The sequence below is a fragment of the Rhea pennata genome, chromosome 3 (genome assembly GCF_028389875.1).
Source record: "Rhea pennata isolate bPtePen1 chromosome 3, bPtePen1.pri, whole genome shotgun sequence".
NCBI lineage: Eukaryota > Metazoa > Chordata > Aves > Rheiformes > Rheidae > Rhea > Rhea pennata.
This window is the reverse complement of record NC_084665.1, coordinates 42,893,353-42,918,916: the sequence shown is the minus strand read 5'-3', so window position 1 is coordinate 42,918,916 and position 25,564 is coordinate 42,893,353. Positions and strand designations below refer to the sequence as shown.

Sequence of the window (25,564 nt, the reverse complement as noted above, 5' to 3'; positions counted from 1 at the left end):
GACAGGAAGGAAAGCCAATGTATTCAAACTGTATCAAACTTAGTATTTTGTGAGGCACCAGAAAAAGGAACAACATCAAGCAAGTTTTCACAAATTCTTTACTACCATTTAAAAAAAAGGAGAGTGAATCGTTCCACGCTTCTTAATGCAAAAAGCATGGCTTGCAGAGGTCCCTTCCTCCATGGGTGACTACTGAGGTCGGTGGGAAAGGGGCTAGGGAGAAGCAATTGTAATGAAAGCATATTACAGAGCTGTCATTCCTAGATAAAGTCACAAACTGCTATAAATACAATTTTAACTGTCATGTTAGAGAAGCGAAAAGGGAAAGGAGGGATTGGTGAGGGCGGGGGGAGAACGATGTGCCATCAGGTTGACTAGTCTTCCAAGGCAACAAACTTACCACATTGCGTGTGAATTTCTCAAAAGATGTTCGACGATCCAGTGTGTTTTCCAACTTAAATTTAAAATAAAAAAGAAAGAAAAAGAAAAAAACGGGGGGGGGGGAAGAAAAGCGAGAAAAAATGGAGTAGAAAAGAAGGAATGATGAAATAATGGACTGCAAAACAAAGTTTGTATATCAGGAAGCAAACATAGGTATGAAGCTGTAATGGGATTTCGTTAAACATTGGATGGGCAAAATGGGTATAGTATTTGACAAAAATCATTTCTCACGGGGATCAAACTGGTTTGATTTAAAAGAAAACTGAAAATAAAAGGAAATAATGAAGTGCACATTTTGTGTTAATGAACTGACATTCACAAACTTAAGGACTTCACATGGACAGTTGAAGCTTTCTGGCATTTTCAACATCTCTCTCTATATTGGATCTTCAGAAATCAATGTTTGAACAAAAGACAGAATCACACAGTACTTTCATATAGTTTTAGGTTGGCATTATAAACAATAGAATGCTATGGTGTTAAAAACTACCTTTCGTCGACCGTAAGCAGGGCCCTGGTTTTGCAGACACAGAGCTCCAAACTGGTTCTAGGAGATCACTATTTAGAGCGCACTGACAGAAGAATTTTTCCTTACAGACATCTGCATTGTACAAGCTGCTCCACATAATCTGGCTTTGTCTGTTCAGAAGTCCTCCCATGACTGGACTTTTTAAGCAAATATTACATACCAAGACATAAGCCTTTGTTTGCAGAAGTGAGACATGATCTCTCTTTCAAATTAGATTCCTAGACTAATCAAAACTATTCATGTAATAATAGGGAAAGAAATAGAAGTAAGCCCTATTTTTACATTTGAAATTAGAAGTTATTCACATGAATGAGATTGTTTCTAAACACGTTCTGTAGCTTTTGTAATTGGAAATAACAAGAACAACAATTATTACATAAGCAAACTTCCAAACATGAAAGACTATTCTTCTGGGATTTTATTTTATTTTTTAATGTATTTGTAAAGCACTTTTCAATTTAAGGTGCTTCATAACAGAGAAAACAGTACAATATGAGATGTAAAAATAAAAATAAGTTTTGCTAGATTAACTTATTAAAACATGCCCGCATGCAGGATATATACATGTATATGTATATTGAACTCCTGCGTGTATGTGACCCTCCAAACACGCCAAGCTGGTCACCTACCAGATATCCAGTTGCACTGGCACAGGGGAGAGAAGACTGAGTATTGTTGCAAACATAACCACCGCTTTGCACAGTGGCAAGACAAAGGCAAGATGGACCAATACCTTTTTCTTGGCCTGTAGCAGCTCCTGGTAGGCACTGGATCGTATAAAACGAGGATAAGAATCACTTTTCATCAGTTTGTAAATATGCTCCTGAAAGGGAAAGAAGACACTATTACTCTCACAAAAGAAGACAGGCTGAAAACGGGGTGGAGCCGTGTATTTTTAATTGCATAGCGCATACCAGCTAGCAGTATTTCAAATGGATACTGGGAAGTCTTATCAGGTAGCAGGTTGCTGCTCAGCAGCTAAGGCTGAGCTGCTTCTATTCTTAAAGCAGAAATTTCACCTATCTATCTGTCACGTATAAAGAACACCTCGTATAAACAGCACCTCTTTAACCTACGGCCCCTATTGTCACTCTAAAATCATTTTTTTAAGAATTTACAACAGAGTTCTTGTAATTGAAGCACTTCTGCCTTAAGGCTCAGCTACAAGATTAGTTAAGTTAACAAACTAAATCCAGAGCTCTGGATCCTTCCTTCTTCATCAGATTTTCTGAATTATTTTCTGGAGATACTTTTCTTACATCATAAGCTGGAGAAAGGTCCTAAATTTCTAATTCAGCACGGCACAGAAGTGTTTAAGTTAGGGAGGATGTGCCATGCCATGGCTACTCTTGAAAACATTATTCGACAGATGTTTATTCTGCTATCCAGCTGACAATATAAAAAGGAAAACACATTCGCAAATGGAAGAACAGTTCCAGGCTGATCTAATTTTCAGGATATTTATTCTTCAGAGGCACAAGAAAATTTGTAAACTCTGACCCAGAAAACAAATGATGTAGAGCTTTTCCTTTTGGAACATTCTTTTCTTTGCAAAATTCAAGAAACTAAAAATCTATAATGTCGGGTATTTATGTTTTATAATTCTGGTTCTGGTTATACTGTTAGAAGAGGAATTTTTGGAAAAAGCAATCAGAATAGCAAATACTCTCATAAAAATATTATAAAAATTCCAATGAATTTTGTCATTTGTGTTTTCCTTTAGACTTGAACCCTACCTTCTAGTATGGTATAACACAGCAACCCTGAACCAGCAAATAAACTTTAATTACTGTTTCTAAACTTGATACTGTATAAGATCATTGAGCAGAACAAAGCAACTTTGATGAAAATGGCAAAATAATATAAAGCAAAAGCTGATTTTTATTCAGTGTTATATTAGAATCATTCTCCAGGTTTTCTAAGTGTGCTGCACTGTACCTTCTATACTAAACAGAGAAATTCTGGTATATACATAGAATTGAAACTGGGGAACTTTTACTTCATTCAGCTTCTATGAAAGCAGCCAGCTCAGCCAAGACAGCAAAAAGGATTCTGTTCCTGTCAATGGTGTTGGGTATTGTTGGGTATTGACATGCTATATTTGTGGGAAAAAAATCCTGTAAAAATGAGGATAAATGAAACTGAAATGTATTAATGTACAATAAGTCAGCTGGATGTGAGCCAGTAAAAACTCTATATTTACATATAGAGTACATAGAGAGTATCATTCTCATTTGTCACGGAGTTCCAGGATGCCACCTATCAAGTCCAAATTAAAAAAAAAAAAAAAAAAAAAAAAAAAAAAAAAAAAAAAAAAAAAAAAAAAAAAAAAAAAAAAAAGGGAAAGAAAGAAAGAAAGAAAAGCTTTTCAAAGCCCTTTAAACCAAAACGAAGTCATTTGCTAAGTCTAAAAATGCTATATAATGTCCTTTTCCAGACTGACAGATCAGTAAGAAACTATTAGAACGGCAGGGCTCTGCCCTCGACAAAACCCTGCCACTTTAGGTAGGACACAGCGTAAAGGTCCTAAAGCAGTTGATTCAGAACATGGCAGGTACAGTCTACCCTGTTTCTCCAAGGAATGGAGACCTCCAGGTTGAAACTGTATGCTGAACTATATCAAATAAGCAGAGGTCTGACAGAATCAAAAAGTACTGCTCACACAAACGGATTTAGAAGTAAAATGGTGTTGAAATTATAGACGTACTCTTACAGGGAAAAAAAAAAAAAAACGGATACTGGCAATGAATTTAATTTTCCTTTACTAACTCAGCTGTGAAGATGTGGTTTTTTTTAGAGCCTTTATATTGCTAGAGTATTTATTTGTGCATTTTACGTCTTTCTTTGATGTGCACCGCATTCTTAAATCTCCAGTTTGATCCATCTGATACAGCAGATGCAAGAAAAACCTGCATATTTGGCTTAATACAGAGTACTACAAAACAGTGTGTATGATATAGTGTCTCATGAAAACTTTATTGCTGCATAAAAGCAAAACGAGAGCACAGGAATTTTTTTTTTCTTTTCTTTCTAAAGGTGGTAGAATTATTCTCCCTCCTATCTAGAGTGGAGGAACTTTCCCAAAAGGCATGAGGCCCAGATTTTATTCCCTTCTTTGCTTCACAGGATTTGAAGCTGCATCTCCTGACTCCCGAGATGATGTCCCAATAATCAAGCTGCAGAAAATTCTGCAGGGATATAATCTCAATCTCTCCTTTTGACACAATTTCACTTTGCATTAATAATTAAATTTTCATCACTTGGCTGCTGATAAAAATGGAGGAGGTTGGTACGAGTTCTACTATTTTTACTGGGGATCCTGTTCTTTCTGTTGTTTTCCCTGAAGCCTGCAAAGATGAAATATTTAGTTACAAGTCACATGAAATGTCCCATTTAATACAGAAGTACTTCTTTTTCTTTTTTCTTTTAAGGAAAACTGAGATTTTTGTTTTCCCCTCTTATTTTTTAACTTTTGCTTTCAGACTCAAAAATTGAAGTATTTCTACAACCCTAGATCTGACCTTTTCATGATAGTATTCAAGATATGACTCCAGTAGTCCCCATAGAGCCTCATAAGCCATTTAGGGACTGTTCTTTACTCCTGTAATACTGGAGTCAACTTGAAGCCTGTATACCAAGCAGAGAAGTTTCAAGAAGAGCATTAGTAAACTACAGGCCACCTGAAAGAAAGAAATGTTGCCCATTTACATTGCTGAAATTACATTTTAGGAAACAGACCATTATTACTTCATTCCCAATATAGCTTCTCTTATGCCAGTATATACATTCCACTAGCCAGTATTCAATTTCAGATGCCCCTAAAGAAGATTGCAAACTGACCTGAGCATCTTCAAATGTGTATCTTCCAGGGTCCTTTACATTCTGCGTTGTTTTGTCATAACTTTTTGAATCTAGATTGATGGCACTGGGAGCACCCGGAGCAAGAAATTCTTGCCAGATTTCCTGGACACGAGCAGGAACTTCACGAATAGGCCTCTTCTTCAGGTCTTCTACAGCTAACCAGAACCTATGGTACAATACAGCATCTTGAATTGCAATTTAGTTTAATTATTAATGAAGCAGTCCTTTGCTCTTAAAGAGAGAAAATAACTGTGAAGATTTCATCTCAAATATGCTAAAATGAGCAAAACACATAATTTTATGTTGGGATCAGGATTCTGGTATACTGTCTCAAGTAATCCATCTATCTTAAATAGCAACCATTACAAGAGTCTTCATGAGATGAGTAAGAAATCCTTCATTACCTATGTATGGGTAACTCACTCACATGAAATTTTCTATTCAACCAGAATTAAACTGAGATTTTCTTTCACCTGAGCCACAATGGCTTATATCGCTTTTAAACCTATTGCTTTTTGATATTCCTTCAAAAGCTAGTAAGAACTTCTGTTCTTGTTATCTACAGACATCTCTCTGAATTCTGCTAAACTATCAACTGTATAACTGTAATTTTATGACTATTACTCTACAATTCATGCTGGAAAAGCATTTCCTTTGCTCACTGATATTCCATTTCTTTTTTAAGCGGTACATTTCTATAAGTATTTTTACTAAGGAGATGCCAAATGGAAGTTCCCATGTTCTCTCTCTCTTCTGCAATGCAGCAAACAAGCATCAGGCAGACACATACAGCGCAGGCTGGTTCATGGGAGTACTTCTCACTCAGTCTGGAGGATGATCATTAAAAAGGTCTATAAGCTTAGCTATTCAATTGTCATTTGCTATTATGGTTTCTGCATGGTTATCTCTGTTACAGGCATACCAAATTTTCAGATTGCACAATACAATTCTAAATTCAGCTAGGAGTCCTACGCTTAGACATGGTGTAGAACATAAACAGTCTTTTTTTCTCCAAGAGCTCCCCTACAGTACGGCTTTTATGATACTAAATATCCAATATGCATCACCGCAACTTTTCAGTAGTGTTTTGACAGGGCTGATCCTGTGAAATGGATGAGCTGATCTTAGAAGTGAGTTAACTGTGATACAAGACAGATTTTACAAAGCTGCCAAATAATTTGGATACACCTTTAAATTGTGGTTCAACTGCTTGTACTTTGAGATCAAGCTGAGCTCTCTTTAGCTTAGTTAAATAGGAGTGGAGTAGGGGAGAGAAACATGGGAACTGAACTCATATCTCTCAAGAATACAAAACGATACTGCCCTCAGTCTAAATTCTAATACACTTATTGCGTTAGCTCTCACGAGAGGCTAATAAAACACAGCAAAGAAAACTTTACAGCATTAATCTTATAAGCAGTTCTTCACATCAGATGATTTACCTACTGGAAAGTAATTAGTGTCTCATAATCTTGTTTTGAAACTCCTTTGTAGCAGAGGTGGAAGGAGCCTGTGCTCTCTTTGTGGATTCCTCCAATACTCTCACCTCATTCCTCTTTTTTTTTTTTTTTTTTTTGGTAAGATGCTCTATTCCTGTTTTCCAGAGGCTCTGAATCTGACTGTTCAGTGTGTTATCTTCTCATCGCTCACAAGCCATTGCAGTTAGCTTCACTCTACTGAGATGACTATGTCAGGTATTTCTACACCCTTCAATTCCCATAGTATTTAAGAATAGCTTTCTTGTCTATTGATGCCTTTACATTTTCCAAGAGATAAAGAAGTAATATTGTCCCAGTTTTGCATTTCTTCAAGGTCACACAGGGAGTCTGTGCCAACAGAAGAATCATTGAATCAGTAAGGTTGGAAGGGACCTCTGGAGATCATCTAGTCCAACCTCCCTGGAACTCCAGTTTCAAAAATTCAGAGGTAGCATCAGTTATCTCTATGAACTACAATGTGCACATTGATCTACACAGAGCCTAGTGACTTTTTTGAGACTTTGATAGCAATGAAGCAACAATAGAGGGCTTATAACTCAAGTTTAAAAACTGCACACCTCACAAACTCTAATTCAGTTTATGCTGTCAAATTTGGGCAACCTACTTTGGCTTCCTTAAGCTGCTTTTGATATTTGCATTTAAAAGTGTATATCCTGCAGTGTCAACCCCTTCAAATGCATCCTCTGGGAAAGGCTGATTATTCATGTGTATAGAAGTCAAATAAGGAATAGAAAAATGAGAGGGAAAGATGTTCTTTGTAAATACACATTTTCTATCACCCTGTAGACATCCTAAGGATCTAGCTCAAAGCTGTCACATTCTTGTTTGCTCCTTTATATCACTGCCAACATTTCTGGAAGACATTATAAATATTCCTTAGGATGCTATTTTCTTTTGCAATTAAACTGTTTCCATATAGTAGGTTATGCTCAATTATGGGGAAATAGATGGGAGATAAACTGAACTTCTTCGAGGAAACATGCAGCTTCCAGCTTGCAATAGGAAGGCTGCATAGACACATTCTTATAGGCTGAATATAACTCTTCAATAGATTAATTTTATTTTTCTCTTCTAACATTACCATTTAAAACCCCTATGGAAATTGTGAAGCTTCAAATATAGAAACCTCTTTAAAAGTAGGAACAAAATGCTGATTTCTGCAGTATGTTACGTCTAGGGAGCTTACTTCACAGCCAACACACGTTTTAACATTTTAATCTACTTACTGAGTTTTCAAGACAAAACGTATGCCCTCCTCTCACAGAAGAATTAAAGTCAAACATGCACAAGTTAGGAAATGCCAAAAATAGGACTGTCATTTCTTGCATTTTCAAAAATAACTTTTCCAAATATTGCATGGCAACCAACAACACAATGAAGCAGAAGTCTCCAAGACCTCAGCACAGGGCCTCAAATCAAAAAAAGCTCCCTGTCCCTTCTGACAGCTCTCTGCCTCATTAGCTGTGAACCAAGCAAGGGAAGACTCCTGTAGAAAGCAGTACACAATGTGCCACAATGAGCAGATACAAGAGCAGGAGAGGGGACAAGGGGGAACTGAACTACATTTCCCGGACAATAATGTACATACACTTAGTGCCAGTTACTGGAAGTGACTAGAGTTCAGTCTCTCTGCCTTTGGCTGAATGTCCTTCTCTCCCGACAACGGAGTCTGCATCTGCCCGGGAGACACTCCTCTGCAGGTGCTCAGAGCCATCCCATCGAACAGGGCCTGAGCAGCTGCACGTAAAGCTGGCTGCCGCCCCCCATCCCAGCATTTGGGCTGCCACATGCTGGGTCACACACCAGATGCAGAGCTGAGTGAGAGTGCACAGCATCTGATAGTCGTACATCTAGTCATATGCCATGGAAAGACACATGTTACAAGACATCTGGGGATTATGTCTTCTAGCTGGATTACTTTCAAAGTAAGGGTGGCCTTGCCAGAGAAGTATCACAGCTGCAACACAGCTTCTGTTCCATTAACTGACCTAAATGTCAGATGCAGCCATCAGCAGATCCCAGATCAAGCTAATCAGTTAAATTTAGCACAGCGTGAGAGAGTGGCTGCAGTGATTCTCCACAAATGTGTGAGGTTTCATGCAGAGTGTGGAGAAAATGAAGTGAGAATTACATGCTCCTTGTGCCCAGTGCCTGTGATACAACAGGTCAGGTCCAAGGAAGACAGACCTGTCTGCATTTTCAGCATTAAACCATACCAAATTCCATGCAGAAAATCAGCTAACATGTTTCTAGAGGCAGAAAAGACCACTCTCAGACTCCTAGAGTCTTCCTTCTTGTCAAATACAACTTTAAGCTTCAAGACATAAGTGCTAAAGGTCTTCAAGAAAATAATGGAGAAAATAATTAAATTTTACAGCTAGTTCCTTATGATCTGATCTGCAGAAATGGCTATATTTCTGGGAGTTTAAGCTTGAGTCTGAAGCATAAATAAAGCATGGGCAATTTCAGCTTCAAGAACTAAACTGGCAAAGTTATTAGCAAGCAAAATCTTGGGCTCATAATCAACAGTGTGAAGGACAAAAATTACCAGTGTCCACTGTGAAAGTGTCATTACCAATGCTTCTGTTCAGGCTGGCAATAGAATCAAATATAGTTAATTGTTCTTCATGCAGAACTCCTTTCTCACGCATCAATAAATAAAGAAATGTCCTGCATTTAAAATCATCAATAACAATGATCAATAATAAAGAGTAACAAGCAAAAAAAAAAAAGTGAAACAGGATGGATTAAAAACAAAACCTAGCCTCTTTTTACCATTCTCCTTTTCCTCTAATAAAAGCTCTGTTATGGTGTAATGAATAACTAGAACCATTAAGCTTAATATATAACTGAGCACTACAAATTTTTAGTAGTGAATGTGTTTTTTTTTTTTTTTTTATATTTATTTGTTCTACAAGATGTAATTTGAAGCTTGTATCTCCAGTGTGGAACATTTTTACAGCAACTGGTTTACAAGGCCAAACTAAACATCTCACAAAATCTCAGCTTGCAGTGGGTTGGCCACAGAAACTTTATCCAGAGAAAATGTCTCCAATCCAGCTACCTTCTCAGTCCCTCTCTTATTTTTCCCTGACGGTCATAACTCAAAGGCCCTTTTTCCTAAACCTTCCCACACATTATGGAAGCTCATAAATGAGGTTCAATGGAAGGGGCAAGGGTTCCAGCAGCAAAAGTCCATCACAGAAGATGCCCTGTTGTCAGCCCTCCCTTCATTAACCTAAGAGGCTTTTGTAGCCTGAGTACTGCCTTGCAGGTCACATCTACTGCAAAATTGCATAATGACCTGGACAGACTTTCAGACTGGCAGGACTGTAACTATTTAGATCTTCACAGGCTGCAACTCCTACAAAACAGCCATTTGGGAACAAACAGTCAGCATATGAATACTAGCTTTTCAAATAATTCTGCAGCATGCAGACAAAGGAAGGATGTGGAGAGGAATCTGGATTTTCTGGAGATGAAAGAAATTAAGTCTCCAGATGCCACATTTCAGTAAGATTCATTTCATTATCTCACTCCCTTTGAAAATTCCTTTTTGAGTGGTTGGACAGCTTTGTGACCAAGCTCTGCAGTATTGGATCATGCTAAAACTTAAGTCTTGTGAATTTTAAATACTGGTGACTGTTGTTGTAATAGGCAGTGGGAATTTTACAAATCTATTATCCCAATCATGTGCTGCTTTAGCTATTTGTCCTCGTGAACAGACTACAGAATAGCCTTTCCAAAAAAGCTGCATGGTAACAGAAGATTACAAGTCATGGCATATGTCAGGTGAATGCAGCATCCCTCCTGGGTGTCAGCAAATTGCAATCATACCATAATGAAACTACCACGCTTACAGACCTTATTAGACTTTTACAAGAGGACTTTGCTAAATGATCAAGCAGAATGAGACTCACTAGGGATGGTTCAGAGTAAGATGCCTCAGATCCTTCTCCCAATAGGAGGACATGTTTTATCCATTTACTACCCTTTATAACACCCTGGACAGAATAAAATATGATTAATCTCAATTTACAGGCAGAGAAAGAGTACACAGAGACAGGAGGGGACTGAACCCTGACTGCATTCACAGCCATTGCATAGTGCTTAGTTCTAGTTCATAACTCGAACGACTCATTTCTGCTCTGTTTCTTAAGACAGGCTCCATATCCACTAAGAATCAGGTTCCCAGCCAGCTTAAATGCTCTTAGTTCAAGTTAATGAAAGAGGAATAGTGGGAATATTAACTACAATATTAACAAGATAATGATACTTGAATAGAAATGGAGCATCTGGTAGGTTTTTTCTATTGTTTTGTATTTCCAGCATTTCTTTCATTAATGTGAAGTATAAGACTTCTAATTACCTAATACTGAATCTCTCTGCAGTGCCTGCAGTCCCCTCGTGTATCTTATGTATGGCATTTGTTAGCTTGAATTCAGGGTCTCAACTTTCTACCGTGCTCTAGGTTTGATGGTGCTTGCTGTAAATTTTATCACGATTAGATCTGCAAAAGGATCAGAGTTGATAGATACAGTTTTGATGTTACTTTGCTGCAGTGGGAAGATGTGGATGGAAATAAATCTTTTTCTCAAGGTACCTGTTACATGAAAAAACAAAACAAAAAAAAAACCCAACAAATTGACACAGTGTGGTTAACTGGCGAGCAAAAGAAATACTTTGACTTCCATACATAACAGGCTTTACAAATTCCAGCTTTCTAACCTGAAACTTCTAACTTTACTATGTAAGCCTAACTGTGGATTCATTGCCCAAAGTCTGAGAATTCATAAATGTAATTCTGAGTTTGTGAGACAGTTTTCCTTCAGTTAATTGTCAGAGAAAGAACACTTGCAGTGTGAGTTTGTTCTTTTGCCTGATCCTTCTTCGGGACAGCCTGTAAGTTCACATTCACTGTTGCTCAGATATCATATTTTGTATATATAAGAATCTAGAGAGAGACAGAATACTAGACTCCATGTCAAGGAATCAGCTCCTAACATGTTTCTCTAGGATATTTTTCTGGATCAGTCACTTGCAGTCTGCCTGTGGTTAGTGTTGTAAATAGGATTAGAAGAAAGAGCTAGGGATTATGTGGGTAATAGTCTAGTTGGCAGGGAGACAAATTAATCACAGAAAAAGCATAAAAACCACTGCTTACACTAGACTAAATAGTTACATGTTTGAACAGCTGCTCTGCATAAGGAACTACCAAGGTGTTTTGTAAATAAAAAATTATCTTTCCTTTTTTTTTGTACTATTCTGATTAAAAAGTTTTCATCTTAGCAGTTACTTGAATTTCTTAATGAGAAACAAATCTACACCGGTCACCGCTGAAGTCATTTATCAACATATACAGATAGCTCAGGCTGTATATCCATAGGAGCAAAGGCAAAAAAGTCAGCTAGGAAAATCAGGTCAAGAGTATCTAATATGCATTTGTGATGCAAAGTTCACCCTTTGAACAAGACCCTGGCCAACAACTTAGAGAAAACCATCTCCAGCTACTGTGCTGACAATCTTCAATAACAGCAATGAGATCTATTCCATTATTCAGCATTTAACGTGAGGAAGAATTTCTTCACTGTGAGAGTGATGGAGCACTGGCGCAGGTTGCCCAGAGAGGCTGTGGAGTCTCCTTCTCTGGAGATCTTCAAGGCCCACCTGGATGCAACCCTGTCTAACATGCTCTAGGTGACCCTGCTGAGCAGGGAGGTTGGACTAGATGATCTCCAGAGGTCCCTTCCAACCTTACTGATCCTATGATTCTATGATTTAGGAATCAATGTCTCAAAATGCTGAACACCTTCCGTAAAATGCTACACAAATGTAACCCTACTGTCTGTGTCTAATGTCTACAGTGCAGCATGGCTATGCTGCACTGCTTAGGAGTGAGACCTGGCAGAGAAAAAAAGTTTAGGATTTCTCTCAGTTACAGCATGCATGCAAGTAGGATTTTACACTCTTTATGACATAGGTCAACAAAAAGTGTCTTAGATTACATCTGACAATAAGACGGAAAAAAGAGGAAATGATGTTGTACACACTTTTCTACTTCATGCAGTCTGACTGATCTATAGAAATGTTATCAGTCCTGCTGGAATATTCTATCTGTAGTATGATTCCTTAGAACAGTGACAACAAAACATACTGTTAGATGACGTACATGTATCTTTAAATCACGTAATATTTCTTCCTCACTTAAAAAGAATACCGTTCATATATACGTATATATGTTCATATATACATATTGATGTAAGCACATCAGTGTATGCACATCGGCTCCTTTTCATTTCGCAGTTAGTGAAGACTTTGAGAGGCAGATGTCACACTATTTCTATTGTGTCTGATCCACATCAGTAGAAAAATTTTTTAAACATCTTGATGGAGATTTTCAAAAGACCGAAGATCCATAGGAATCTGACCAACAGTGAACATTTGTAATTTTTACTTCTAAATTCCTTAGTTATTTTTTAACAAATTATTTAATTTTACTGTCCTCATGTTACTGAACTTAATACAAAATACTGAACAGGCTTTGAGTTTGTCAGTATTTTAAAGATGTATAATAAAATCAGTTGAGAGGAAAGCTTTTGCAAGGACCAAATTTGGACTTGACTAGGAGAATATGCTTCACGTGAATCTCTGTTAACTTTAATAATGTCTCTCAGATTGAGTGTGGAAGCATGCAGCAATCTGAGAACGGACTCTGAAGGACAAGGCATAGGAAAATTTTTGCAGGTGTCAAAAACTAGCAAGAATGGTACCAGAGAAAAAAACTGTCTTGGAAGCTATTAAAAAAATAGTCTCTCACATTTCCATTTACCTTAAATTTTCTGAACTGAATTCTGACTCCAGGAATTTAAGAAACTGCTCTCTTCCCACGGGGTCTTTCAAAGCTTCATCCATGCCAAACCCCCATCGCTTTACCCTCTGCTGTCCTGGCTCTTTGCTACAGAAGAAAAACAACAAAATCCACAATCAGCAATATTTCAGTATCCTACTACTTTGTGTTTATAATTCAGATTAAGTCCCAAAGTTCAACCACAAATTTCCAGTCTTCCCAATCGCTCGTATCTGTGCCGCGTTCAGAGATGAGCAACCAGGTTGTCAGTACTCACATAGTACAAAGGTAATATACATGCACTTATGTAGAAAATTAAGGACTTCTTGTAACTGGGAAATGTTACCAGATGTTAAAAGGTGCCCTTTTTGCGAGTTTATACAGATTTATTAATCTGCATCTCTTCCCACACTGTAAAACTGTAAGGTTGGAAAAAATAAAAGAATACACATTTCCTTCATTGCTCTCCAGCCTCAGTACTAAGCTGATACACAGAGATACACCTCTATCTGAAATCTTCATATTTAAAGGAAAGCCTAAATTATACCACTTTACCCCAAAAGAAGAAATAAAAATATATACCTTGCCTCCAGTTCCCAGAAAGTAGTGTCATCTGATATCCATGGATTTGAGGGATCAGGGGGCACAAGAAAAGGATCATATTCCAAATACTGCTCTGTATAAGCTAATAAGCTAAGAAAACAAAAGCATCAAACACTGTCATGTCAGGGAGCGAGGAAACCTGATCAGGTTACCACAGCTAACAAGTTACCTTGCATCAACTGAACCGTGGTAACCAGCTGTGCACACACTCAGAAGACACCTACAAGTGCAAGCTAAGAGAGATTTGCTCAAGTCGCAGTTTAAGAGCGCCAGTGGTGCAATTGTCTCTGACCCTGTGGACTCGTGAAGAAGGAGGGGTGTTGCAGATCTTTCTTATCAAGATCTGAAATAAAACAAACTACAAACTTTTCTAATACCTCTAAATATCTTTTCATTAAAGAATATTTAGAGCTCCTTAATACACTAATGAATTAATCAGGCATCCTCTTCCATGCTCATTTGCTTTTATAAAGGAACATGTTTTAAATCCCTATGGTTTTAATGATTATTTCCTTTAAAATCTGTTCTAAAACTCTGCTTGCTATTTAAGTCACATTCATTGGCCCTGTGTATGTAGGGTCTATATGTTTCCCCTTTTAAATACAGTTAATATTTTTATTTTTCCCCAATCGAATGGCCCTACTCAAAACCACATCAGTTTTCCCCAAAGTCTTCAGTGTTCAGTAATCTGATTAACTTGATCACACTTAAAAATTTGCTTGTGTTCTCCCATATTCTTACTCTCAGTTTCCATCTCTCTTGTTGCCTCATCATCAACACCATAAACTCTATTGAGAAGTGAGGATACATACTCATCTTTTGGTCCCTAGTTATATTTCGTTTGTATTCCATCCTTACTTTACAGCAAACACAAATTCTTAACCTGTTCTCTTTATAAATATGTATTCATATGTGCTCTCTGTGTGTGAGTGCACACATACACATACCTAAGCATACACACAGGCATATACACATATGAGAGGATGAACGGTTCGTATTTAGTTTCTTTTCCTTTACTGGCTCTTATGCAGCTTAACCTTCTGCAGTTTACCTCTCTGCTTCTTCATCTGTAAGATATAGCAATCCTTTTCTCTTCCTTTCGTAAGTTGTGCTTAAGTCTTCCTAAATAGTGTTTTGTTTAATATCTAGTCCCTTCCTTATATATTTTAGTACTATTTAGAGACCGAGTCCTAACAGTGTTACATCCCCTGACCCCAAATTAAGCTCAGAAGCACTCCCTGTTCAAGTGCAGAGCCACCAGCCAGTTCTCCTAGCCAGTTCTCCTAATCACTTCCCTTGCTCTGTCAGTATTATTGCTCCTTTGAAATACCAAAACAGTAATTTCAGACATATTTCTGTTTAGCCCCCCCTGCAAATGTAAGGTGAAACTCGTGAGCACTTGATTAGAGGTTCCCCCTGTGACTCTTGGGTTTATTAGCAAACATATCAAGGAATATCTGGACCTTCTCTTATCAATAAAAGAACCTCATAGCTCACACTTAAAGTAAACTCTCACCCCTTATTTCTGCGACACCTGAGCTCCCTTGTCTCTCTTCCTTTGTAGCTATTTTATACTGACATTTTCCCAATAGTTATCTGCATAATTGAAAACCAGAAGATGTGACAATATACTCACCTCTCTGCAACTTTTGACATTTTTAATCGATGTCTGTCTAATTGCATCTGCCAGTGCTTAATCTGCACAAAAGGAAAGCAAGGAGTGCTATGAGTAATTCATTGCTTAACTCTGTTTCCATAATATTTTTATTAGGGCTGTAATTTAACCTTTATTTATCCTAAGGCACAGAAGAGAAGTACATCTTAGTGGCAAGAGCATTTCAGCATTATAATTCTAAAGTATATGGAATTTTCCATCAATCAGAAAATATTTTTCAGTGACAAAAAAAGCAGTGAATCTAACCTTTTCCCTGGAGGTTCATCAAAAGAAATCCAATTAGTATTTTTTTTTCAGATTTTTAAAGAAAGCTGCTAATTCTTCAGACATTTACCTCTTCCTAAGTCTAACACCTCAGGAGACATCAATGAAGTATTTATGTTAGATGAACATGTGAACGCATACATCCATATGCTGTGGTGTAACCATGCCTCCAAACCCCATAGTGAAGCGCTGAAAGGAAGGATGAGCGAGCTATCTACTGCTGAAGGGGTTAATGGGCTTAACTGCACAAAGAACCCACTAAGGAGACTGTTCCTAAAGCCATTAACTGTTTAATTCAAGATACAAAAAGTGTCAGTGTTTGTCTCATTAATTTTAACAGAAGTTACATACCTAAATCTATACATCCTGAAATGAGGAAAAGATTCACCAAACATTTAACAGATCTGTTCTGAAGACACTCCCCAGCCCTGAGTCTTTTGGCTTCATACCTACTTTCTTAAAAAGTTCACATAAAAGTGTAAGCTTATAGGGTTTTTTTTCAAACCTCTTGGTGCAGTTCATCTTCTGTGGGTGGCTTAGTCTCTGGTACTGGTGTGTGAGTAGGGCTGTGACTTCGAATGTCATTTTGTAAGCCATAGACAGACTATGCGAAAAAAAAAGAAAAGAAAAAAGGGAGAAAAACTGCTTTCAGACAATTTCTTTCCGTACATACCGATAGTAATTACACAGGTTTTATACATCGTACTCTAGAAGTTGGCCAATATCATCTGTTTCTAAAGGAACTGTAAATAAACCATGCACTCAGATAAAATTATGCTTCTATACCATGGTGTAAAATAACTACTCTCAAAAGGGCAGTTTCATAATGCCACAGAACACAGGATCTACTTTCAGTCCATGCTTATATTAACAGCATAGTGATATGGGGGTTGACTGAAAGGCAACCGCCATAGGAAGAGGAAACGGCTGGTAGGAAAGGAAGAAATAGCACCCTTACAGCACACTATCACAATGGAGTATTTGGATGACTCCCAAATTTGTGATTAGTGCTTGGTAAATTACTATTATCTGGAGCTTTCACTACCGTAAATAAGCTACGCTAAAGCTTTCTATAAATCCAGTTTCCTTTTTAAAACAGATTTTTCCATGGATTGACACTAGAATATACATCAAAGGGAGTACTTTAAAGTTGGACTCACTCTACATTATTATGATATAGAGGATTTGATAGAAAGTGTTGGTCCAGTGTATTTATATATCCTTAGAGAACCTACACAGTTCATGCCTGGATCCTAATTTAGATGAAGCCTATTTCCTCTACAGTTTTTCATCAACCATTTGGGAGATATCTGTAAACTAGAGATATCCTTTTCATTCAAGATAGCACAAGAAGTTCTGCTATCATAGACTACAGAGCATTTTTCATTATTTTCCTTAACTACTGATAGAAACATTTTAATATGCTTTATTCAATCTAATGAACAACATGCATAAGGTATACAAAATGGGCTACATTTTCATAATCTCTGTGTATTTCTCCAAAGTCTTTCTTATGTGATAGCACTTTATTATTATTAGCAAATCTGTTAATACTAAGTCATTTAAGAGCTTATAAAATACCAAAATATGTTCACATCTCTGTTCATTGTCGTGAAAGAACAAATTATTTTAAGAAACTATGGAACTTCACACTGTTAATTACCCCCACCTCCTGCTTTTTGTATAATAGCAGTAGTTACCTTTCTCGTTTTATGTGGATTTCTCATTCTTGAAGACTTTTTTATATCCACTTCAGTAGTGTTTACACATCCAGGCTATTAAAAGAAAAAGAAAAGAAAGTACAAGGACAAAATCTGAGAATGAACTCCATGCTATTGTCTTTGAGATACTCCTCTTCAATTTGTAAGCATAAGAAAACAGATTAACCAGAGGCATATAGTAACTTGATGTCCTTCTGCAATAGTTCCTTCCTAGAGAAGATATGCTAAATCCTAAATAACGTAGCATCTAAGGAAGCACTGCAAGTACCACTTTGTGTGGCTTACTGTAAGAGATTCATTTGCTAATCAACCTGTTTTGCTGGACCCCATGATGGCTTTTATGACATGTTTTACTGTATATCTTTATGCTATATTGCTAAGAGCAATGTATAGAGAAGCAGAAAATATGCAAACACTTACTGTAAGAGTCCTTTTGCAGCACACAGTGGTGCTAGATTCAGTTAAATTGTTATCAGTAGTATTTGGGAATTTGGGGGTGAGTCACTGAAACCCACATGCTTAGAGTGCCTACTATCATGAATCTGAAATAAAACTCTGTAGATAACAAGTCATGTGTTTCTGCCTTGGTTTTTAAGAAGCATGGGTGACCTAATGAGACAAAATAAATAGAACTGTGCAATGCTCACTTCAGCTGTGAACCCCAGGCTCCCTTCAGGAGTCCCTGCTTCTGGATCATTTTCTTAAAAATGATCTTTTTTTAAAAAATGAGGAAAATAAAATGGCAAAATGGGATTTGTTTCTTCAGAGAAGAAAAATAGGCTTCAACAGCCTAACAGAAGATTGGCTATCTGAACAGAACGACTCTCCAAAACATCCTATTTGGCCTTCTAAGATTCATTCTCACAGTCCTGTAGCTTCCCAAAAAACACAAATCTCCTAGTTTCTTCTAATTCTCACACCTCTCTGTAATATGAATTCTGTGTAGAAAAATGTTCTTTACCAATTGCTGGAAGCAACTAAGTGTAAGTAAGTATCATGCTCTCAGGTGAGTTTTACCAATTGATTTTAGTGGGAGTAGATTTCCCACTAAGAGGTGGAAGTAGGACATCTACTCTCTTGTGGGAGTAGATCTTTAGTGAGAGTAGATTTTTTTTTAGTGGGAGCAACTACACTTAGTAACTATACCACGTGCCAGACAGTCAAACTGGATGGATTACCATGCTAATAATGCAAGCCATGTCTCCTCAATGAAACGCAAAAATCATAGAATCATAGAATCAGTAAGGTTGGAAGAGACCTCTTCAGATCATCTAGTCCAATCCCCTGCTCAGCGGGGTCACCTAGAGCATGTTAGACAGGGCTGCATCCAGGCGGGCCTTGAAGATCTCCAGAGAAGGAGACTCCACAACCTCTCTGGGCAACCTGGTCCAGTGCTCCGTCACTCTCACAGGGGAGAAATTCCCCCTCACGGTCAGGTGGAACTTCCTGTGCTTCAGTTTCTGCCCACTGCCTCTTGTCCTGTCAAGAGTTTGTCCCCGTCCCCTTGGTATCTGTGGCTGTATATCTTCACAGACAAAAATTTTAAACCCTTCCTAGACAGGCAGAGTCAAGAAACTAACATATTTCATTAAACAGGCCAATGATCCCCCAAAAAAGATAAATAATACATCACTTTTAGCAACTATGTTCTTTACATTTATAAATAAGCTTTTGTTTTAAAATAATACAGTAATATACGCTTAAACTGTTGTTCCTTCCTTACCAAAAATAAAAATAAGCTCTGAGAAAATATCCTTGAGACTGCATCTTACCTGTCTATTGAACTAGATTTGCAAAGGCACAGTTGTGCCTGTGAAAACACAGGCATAGTCTTCTAACTCAGAATATCTTTCAACTCTCAAAGAAAAAGGTGGATTGAAAAATATGAAACTCTGCATGACAGTCAATTTAAAGGCAGAAAGCAATTTCACAGGGCAGTATATTGAGATATAAAGTTAAAAAGAAAACAATGCATCTATTTTAGGATTATGCCAGAAGCCGGCAGAGAAGAAGGCAAGAGTTTTTAATAATATCTACAGCTTTTGAATGCAGCAATTCAAACAGTAGCCACACTTATACAAGGCACAAACTGTTTTTTGGTTTTCAGTTATAGTTTGTTAAAAGCATGTCCTAGGGGGGTGGAAAAAAGGGTAGAAAACTCTTCCAAAGCCTCTTATTCTGAAAGATTTCAAGTCCACCAGCGCTCGATTGACCTACAAGGAGGCTGGCCAGCTTCAGCAGGGGCGCCAGCAGAGGCAGGCAAGGCAGCCGCTGGCCCCGGGGGCAGCTGCTTGGGAGGCGATGGGAGAGCAAGGGCAGGCAGGTACACGCAGGGACAGGTCAGGAAGATTCAGGACAAAAGGGTCGACACCTAAAGAACAACCTGCGGTAAAAGTAGCAGTTAAGGACGTAGATCGCTAGCATATACAATACTGTTCTCCTAATCTGACTGAAATTGTATCACTGGAAGTACCTAACGGGATTGGGGTGATAATTCAGGCTGGCTTCTCAACCAAAGAAAATTTATTAAGACGATACTGAATGCTATATGAGATTTATTGTTTCTTTGGTGATGCCATATTTCATCTGTTATTATTTAGGAATAAATATCAAACATCTTTTTAATTAAAATGAAAACAAAAGCTTGCATTATTGGAACATTTTGCTAAAATTATTCAGAGTCTTTGTGGGAAAACCTTCGCTGGACAACACTGCATTTTATTCACATGCCCCCATTAACATAATAAGTATGTATTTGGATACAATTATATCCAGCTGTGTTTTCTTTTTGTGTTGCTTTTTTAACCGGACTACCATGGTTCAAATAGTGAGACGCCTGTCATAGCGCTCTGCTGCAAGATTTCCATTTAGTGTGTAGTATATAATTTGCATAGTAATACTGTAAATAGTTTTCAAATAAATTTCCTGGAAGATATGAAACCTTCTCTATGTGAGTAAACAGAATGATTATTTCTTTTAGGACTAATAATGTGTATGAAAACAGTTCTGTCTCCCAGGGAAAGTCTAGTGACCTTCTTGAAATTATCATACAGAAATACCATAACCAAAGTAGAATTTGGCCTTCTTCTGTTCTGAAATAAGCTTGCTGAAATGCTGTCATATATACAAAGGAAATCTAGCTTTTTTTCATCTATCAGTTAACATTCTCATATCTCAAAGAGTAAGTGCCATTGTATTAATTTACCACAGAGAACCTGTCACTCCAGTGATGACAAATTCAGTGTTTAGATAAATGGGTGCAACTAAATAATATCAAATAAGTTTTTACTACATATATGAGATTTTTCTTAATCTCTTCTTCAGTTACCGAATCCTGTAAACATGAATTCCTAATAGTACTACTTTCTGTTGATGTTCATTAGGAAACCATGTAACAGGAGTCCACCAAGAAACACAGCTGAAGGATGCAGCCCCCTCTGCTTCACCTCTGCCTGTTGGTAAAGCGGCAGATTTAGATCCTGCAGTTCTTGGGACTTGCATGCTTCAGTCTGACTGGAGTCAACATTTGACAACAACAACCACCTGGGGGTATGTTTAGTTAAAAGAAATGCACTTGATATTCATAATCTTTCCCTGATAACAGTAGCAACAGTGAATTAATTAACTAAGCTCTTATACTAGCACTAACAGTGAATTAATTTTTGACACCTGTAGAAACTGGAAATCTTTGTTGTGTACATCAAATGGGAAATGTGATGCTTTAGCCATGGTAGTTTTCTATCCATGTAGTGCAAAACTGCTAATATTTAAAGTCTGTTCACTACTGATGTCTACACATCATTACACATTCCAAGGGTCCTGTATAAACAAAATGTTTTGCATCTTCCCTGTTTGCTATATGCACAGTGTTTTTATTGCCTGTCAACATAGCCAAAAGCAACTGCTACCAATACCTTTTTAGATAAAAAAAAACTCTTTGATAAGACATACTTGCAATGCTCGTAAATGTGAAATTCTCTTCAGAAAGTAATTTTCATACTGAAGGCAACTGGGCTTTTTATTTCTTAAAGGATACAGCTGTTTAACTGTGAATCTACGCAGTTGAGAATAACCAAAACTTTTTTTGCATTTCAGACAAATAAATCCATGTATGCTGGAGCGAATAATCTCATGCATGGAAACAGGGTGGGTGCTGAACGGCTAGTTCACTACTCTGTAGCAAATGATCTGAGGCACAAGAAGCTGAACGTGAGTCAGCAGTACGTCCTTGCAGCAATAAAGAATAACCACAAACCGAGCTGCCTTATTAATAGTGTAGCCAGCAAGCAAAGGAAGTGGCTATTTCTCTCTACGCAGCATCATGAGGCTGCCTCTGAAATGCTGAGAGCAGTTCTAGGCCCTTCAATCAAAACAAGGAACATATTAAAAAAATAAAAGTCCAGGGGATTAACAGTAAGATAACTAGGAGGCTGGACCATGCGACATTCAAAGAAAGACTGAAGGAACTGCGTCCTCCCAACGTGCAAAAGTGAGGGGTAACTGTTCTCTTCCACTGTCCAACGGGGGGTTACAGAGCCCAACTTATCTTGGAGATACACAAGAGACAACAGTCAGAAACTGCACTAAGAGTTATGCCAGTCGGATACACAGGAAGTATTCTTCACAACAAGGGTAGAAAAACACTGGAATAAGTGCCCAGAGAGGCTGTGCAATCTCCATCCTTGGTGATTTTCAGAAGATGATTAGGCAAGGCCCTGGGCAATCTGATTCAACTTAGCACTGCTCTGAGGAGGAGGCAACAGTAGATGACTTCCATAAATCCCTCTCAGCCCAAATTTGGTATGATTCTAGCCTATGACCTTCTCATGTTGCAGTCACTGAAATTCAAAAAACATTCTACGATGTATTTTCATCCCATAAAGACAAACCTAATGATGACTTAAGGAAAATTAAATTTCATAGCTTCATTAGCTAAAAAGACATAGACGATATTTAAAAGAATCACCTCATTTCAATATGCACACTCATACATTTAAGATGTATTAAAGCAGTAAATATTTAGACAGATTGATTCGCCTTCCTTGCACAAGGACTTGTCAAATATTTCAATGTCAGTTCACTTTGAAATAGATTTGTTATATTTGTTTTACAGGCATGGGATAATTTGCTAAGATTAGCTGCAAAATATTTAATTTCAAGATCTCCAGGCTGAGTGAGCTCATCACATCTATTCCATATTTAAACACTACAAGTTTAAATAATGTACCCAGATACATGGCAGACTGAAGTCTGCCATGGTTTCCAACTGGATATAGGTAAAAAGAGATAGAACAAGTCAAACACATAAACGTAAAAGAGAAAGCACAGACTGAAAGTTATCTTCTACATTTTCTGTAACAACAGACTATCAAAAATATATTAAGTTTAAAACCTGAAATTTCCTGAGCATCAGATATTAGTGTTGCCTCCTGTATCAATCTATTTTGCCTTTTCCATATATTCCATATATTTTTTTGCTGTTTCTGTCATTTTGCAAGAAAGGGAGTCTTCTAACCCTGAGCAGTAAGTATTCATATTACGCACTTCTAGGTGAATGATAAGCAGGATACCAGTGCTGATTTTATCTGTAGTTTTTATATTCCAGTATACTTGTGTATACTGTGCATAGTTAAACATCAAAGTAGAAGAAGAGGATTAAAGATTATAAAACAAGAAATGAGGCAAAGAATAAAATGCCAGTCGTGCTCAGCTAAAAAAACCAAAGAATTTATTAGTTGGAGGAATATGCAGCTTGACTGGCTCTGTGGGAAAGTTTATTTTTCTCAGACAATGTCTAGCTTCAAAGGAGATATTAAAATCCTATATTGAATGAGTTATCAGTAATGGCTAGGACTGAGTCTCTCACAGAGGAAAACACAGACTATATTCTCCTGCAATGCAGTAATCTTTCATTTTTCACAGATGGAAGTTACTGGAGTGTGTAGTACCTGCCAAGGCTTTTAAGGAAAGGTTGAGGTTTAGGTATAGATTACTTGGATATTTTGTTTTTTTACCTCATCTTACTGTATGTTATGCATTTTGAGGTCAAAAAGTAAAAAGGCTTTGCTTTGAACGAGCTGCAGCCTTAATTACTTTGCTGGTGTAAAAGAAAGTCTCAGAGAAATATTACAAGTGTGCTGAACACAAATGGCCAACTTTTTAACAGGATTTGGAAAGTCTGGCTGTTATTGTAGGGTCCAGTCAAAGCAGAGATGCACATTTCTAACCTTCAAAAAAAGTTTCAGAGCATTGTTTTCCTAGTGCTTATATGATAGGCCCCGGAGGTTTTTTGAAGCCTAGCTCCCTCTATAACCATTCTATCAATTACCCTTAATTAACTGATGAAAAAAATCCAGCAGCCACAGTTGCCAGAACCTGCAGACACGTAGGAACTGCTATAGCTTCTGTTGGCCTCTATTAGAGCATTGAAGAAAGTAGAGCTAAACCCTGATTACACGAACTGGGCTACAGAAACATAAAGCCAAAGAGAATCACTTTCTTTGGGCTAGAAAAATATACTGTTACATAGAACTAAAGCACTTCATCATTGGCTTAATTAGCAATTAACTAGGTGTACCTAATTTGAAGCACACTTAGAGACCTTCTAAGCCTCCCCAAAACACTATGGTTTAATTACAATTCCCATATGGCTCAGTAGTTCTTCAAAGAAAACTTTGAGAAACCAAAGTGTGTAAGTGTTGGGACTTCTGTTGACAACACCTCTAGTCCCAAGATCCGCAATAAATTAGCATACATGATTGAAGAAATAGGAACAACTTTATGGTGAGCTTAATTATTAGGATACAAGTGATGGACTCTTTCTAAAGAAAAAAAAATGCATCTCTCCTCCTATCAATCACAAAGCTAGTATCATCCAAAAATTACAAACTCCAAACGTTTGATTTTATGGAAGTACCACCTGCATTATAGCTTTATCACAAGGCAGACACAGAAAGATAAATTTTGATGGCTAGATGACAGTCCAAAATGGTCATGGTAACTTTATATAAAGATTGCAGTAAGTCTGATGATTACTATACATACAGATACTATCAAATTCTTTTATCTCCCTAGAACTCCAGACCAAACTTCTCTAAAATCAGCTCATAATTTTTCTAGTTTTTCCTATGGACTTGCTCTTCTGTTATAAATTAGCTCATCTGGGAAGTGCAGCTATACTTTCCAATTAATATCTATTAATCATAGTTGATTAGGAAGCAAATCTCAAGATTATTCTCAGATATAAATTTCTTTGGCAGGATGTTTCAGATTTCATTCCCATATGCCTCAAGTTTTATGCCTTGTAAATTTGGTATATAATCAGGAAAAAAATATTGAAACCTGCTTGATTTATTAAAGCACTAGGTATTTTCCCTAGTTTCTTCAGTCTTTTCATTGTTTATCTTAAATGAGATGTATTATACTGCTAAATAGAATCTTTATGGAACAACAGATAGAGTAAATCATTACACTGTGTGGATTCAGTGTAACACCGAAGTTAGTAAATAAGATTTGGAAATGGACTTGCACAGACTAGCCTCAAATTTGCTTATATTCTCTAATATGGATCCGTTGTTAAAACATGTGATAATTCTGACAAGATGCTGCAAATAGCCCTGAAAATAATGATCTACAGTCAAGTAACGTTATTGAAACAAATTAGCCTTACACAGCTTAATTATTATTACTTGTCTACATCAGCTGATAAAGATGTACAACCTGCTTTTAATAATGTAAGTACAAGTCTTATCCATTTATTGAACTTCTACTTTAGGCTCAGGAATATTCAATGTCAGATCTTAGTGAACTGATTGCTACAAAGGAAGGGATCATCTTGGCAAGAATTAATAAAAGCTTTGTTAGGATTAAGTGTTCTCTCCTGTTGGTTTTAGTAGAAAATTATGCAGGCAGCATAAAATGAATTTAAATGCTTAATACATGTCTTCATTAGCTAATTTCATTTTGAGTCATTAAAGAACAGAGATAAATAATATATAGTTCCAGACTTATTTATTAAATTGAAATGAATGAGCAATAAACCTGATTGTATCATCCACTTCAACTATACTGTTGCAAAATAATGAATTCTTGATAAACTACAGATGAAGGCATAAGGATTTAAGT

At 37.2% G+C, this 25,564-nt stretch overlaps 1 protein-coding gene across 5 annotated transcripts in view; it reads right to left on the bottom strand.

The window, feature by feature from the left end:
- Positions 1-25,564, bottom strand: part of RGS7 (regulator of G protein signaling 7) — a 285,010-nt gene that overhangs the window by 11,345 nt on the left and 248,101 nt on the right. For all 5 annotated transcript variants that reach the window (XM_062573649.1, XM_062573647.1, XM_062573645.1 and 2 more), the window contains 8 exons: positions 17,420-17,494; positions 16,225-16,323; positions 15,417-15,478; positions 13,760-13,870; positions 13,160-13,285; positions 4,811-4,997; positions 1,704-1,793; positions 401-454 (listed from right to left, as the gene is read on the bottom strand). In XM_062573649.1, the coding sequence (XP_062429633.1) occupies positions 401-454; positions 1,704-1,793; positions 4,811-4,997; positions 13,160-13,285; positions 13,760-13,870; positions 15,417-15,478; positions 16,225-16,323; positions 17,420-17,494 (804 nt within the window). The remainder of the gene's footprint in view (positions 1-400; positions 455-1,703; positions 1,794-4,810; positions 4,998-13,159; positions 13,286-13,759; positions 13,871-15,416; positions 15,479-16,224; positions 16,324-17,419; positions 17,495-25,564) is intronic.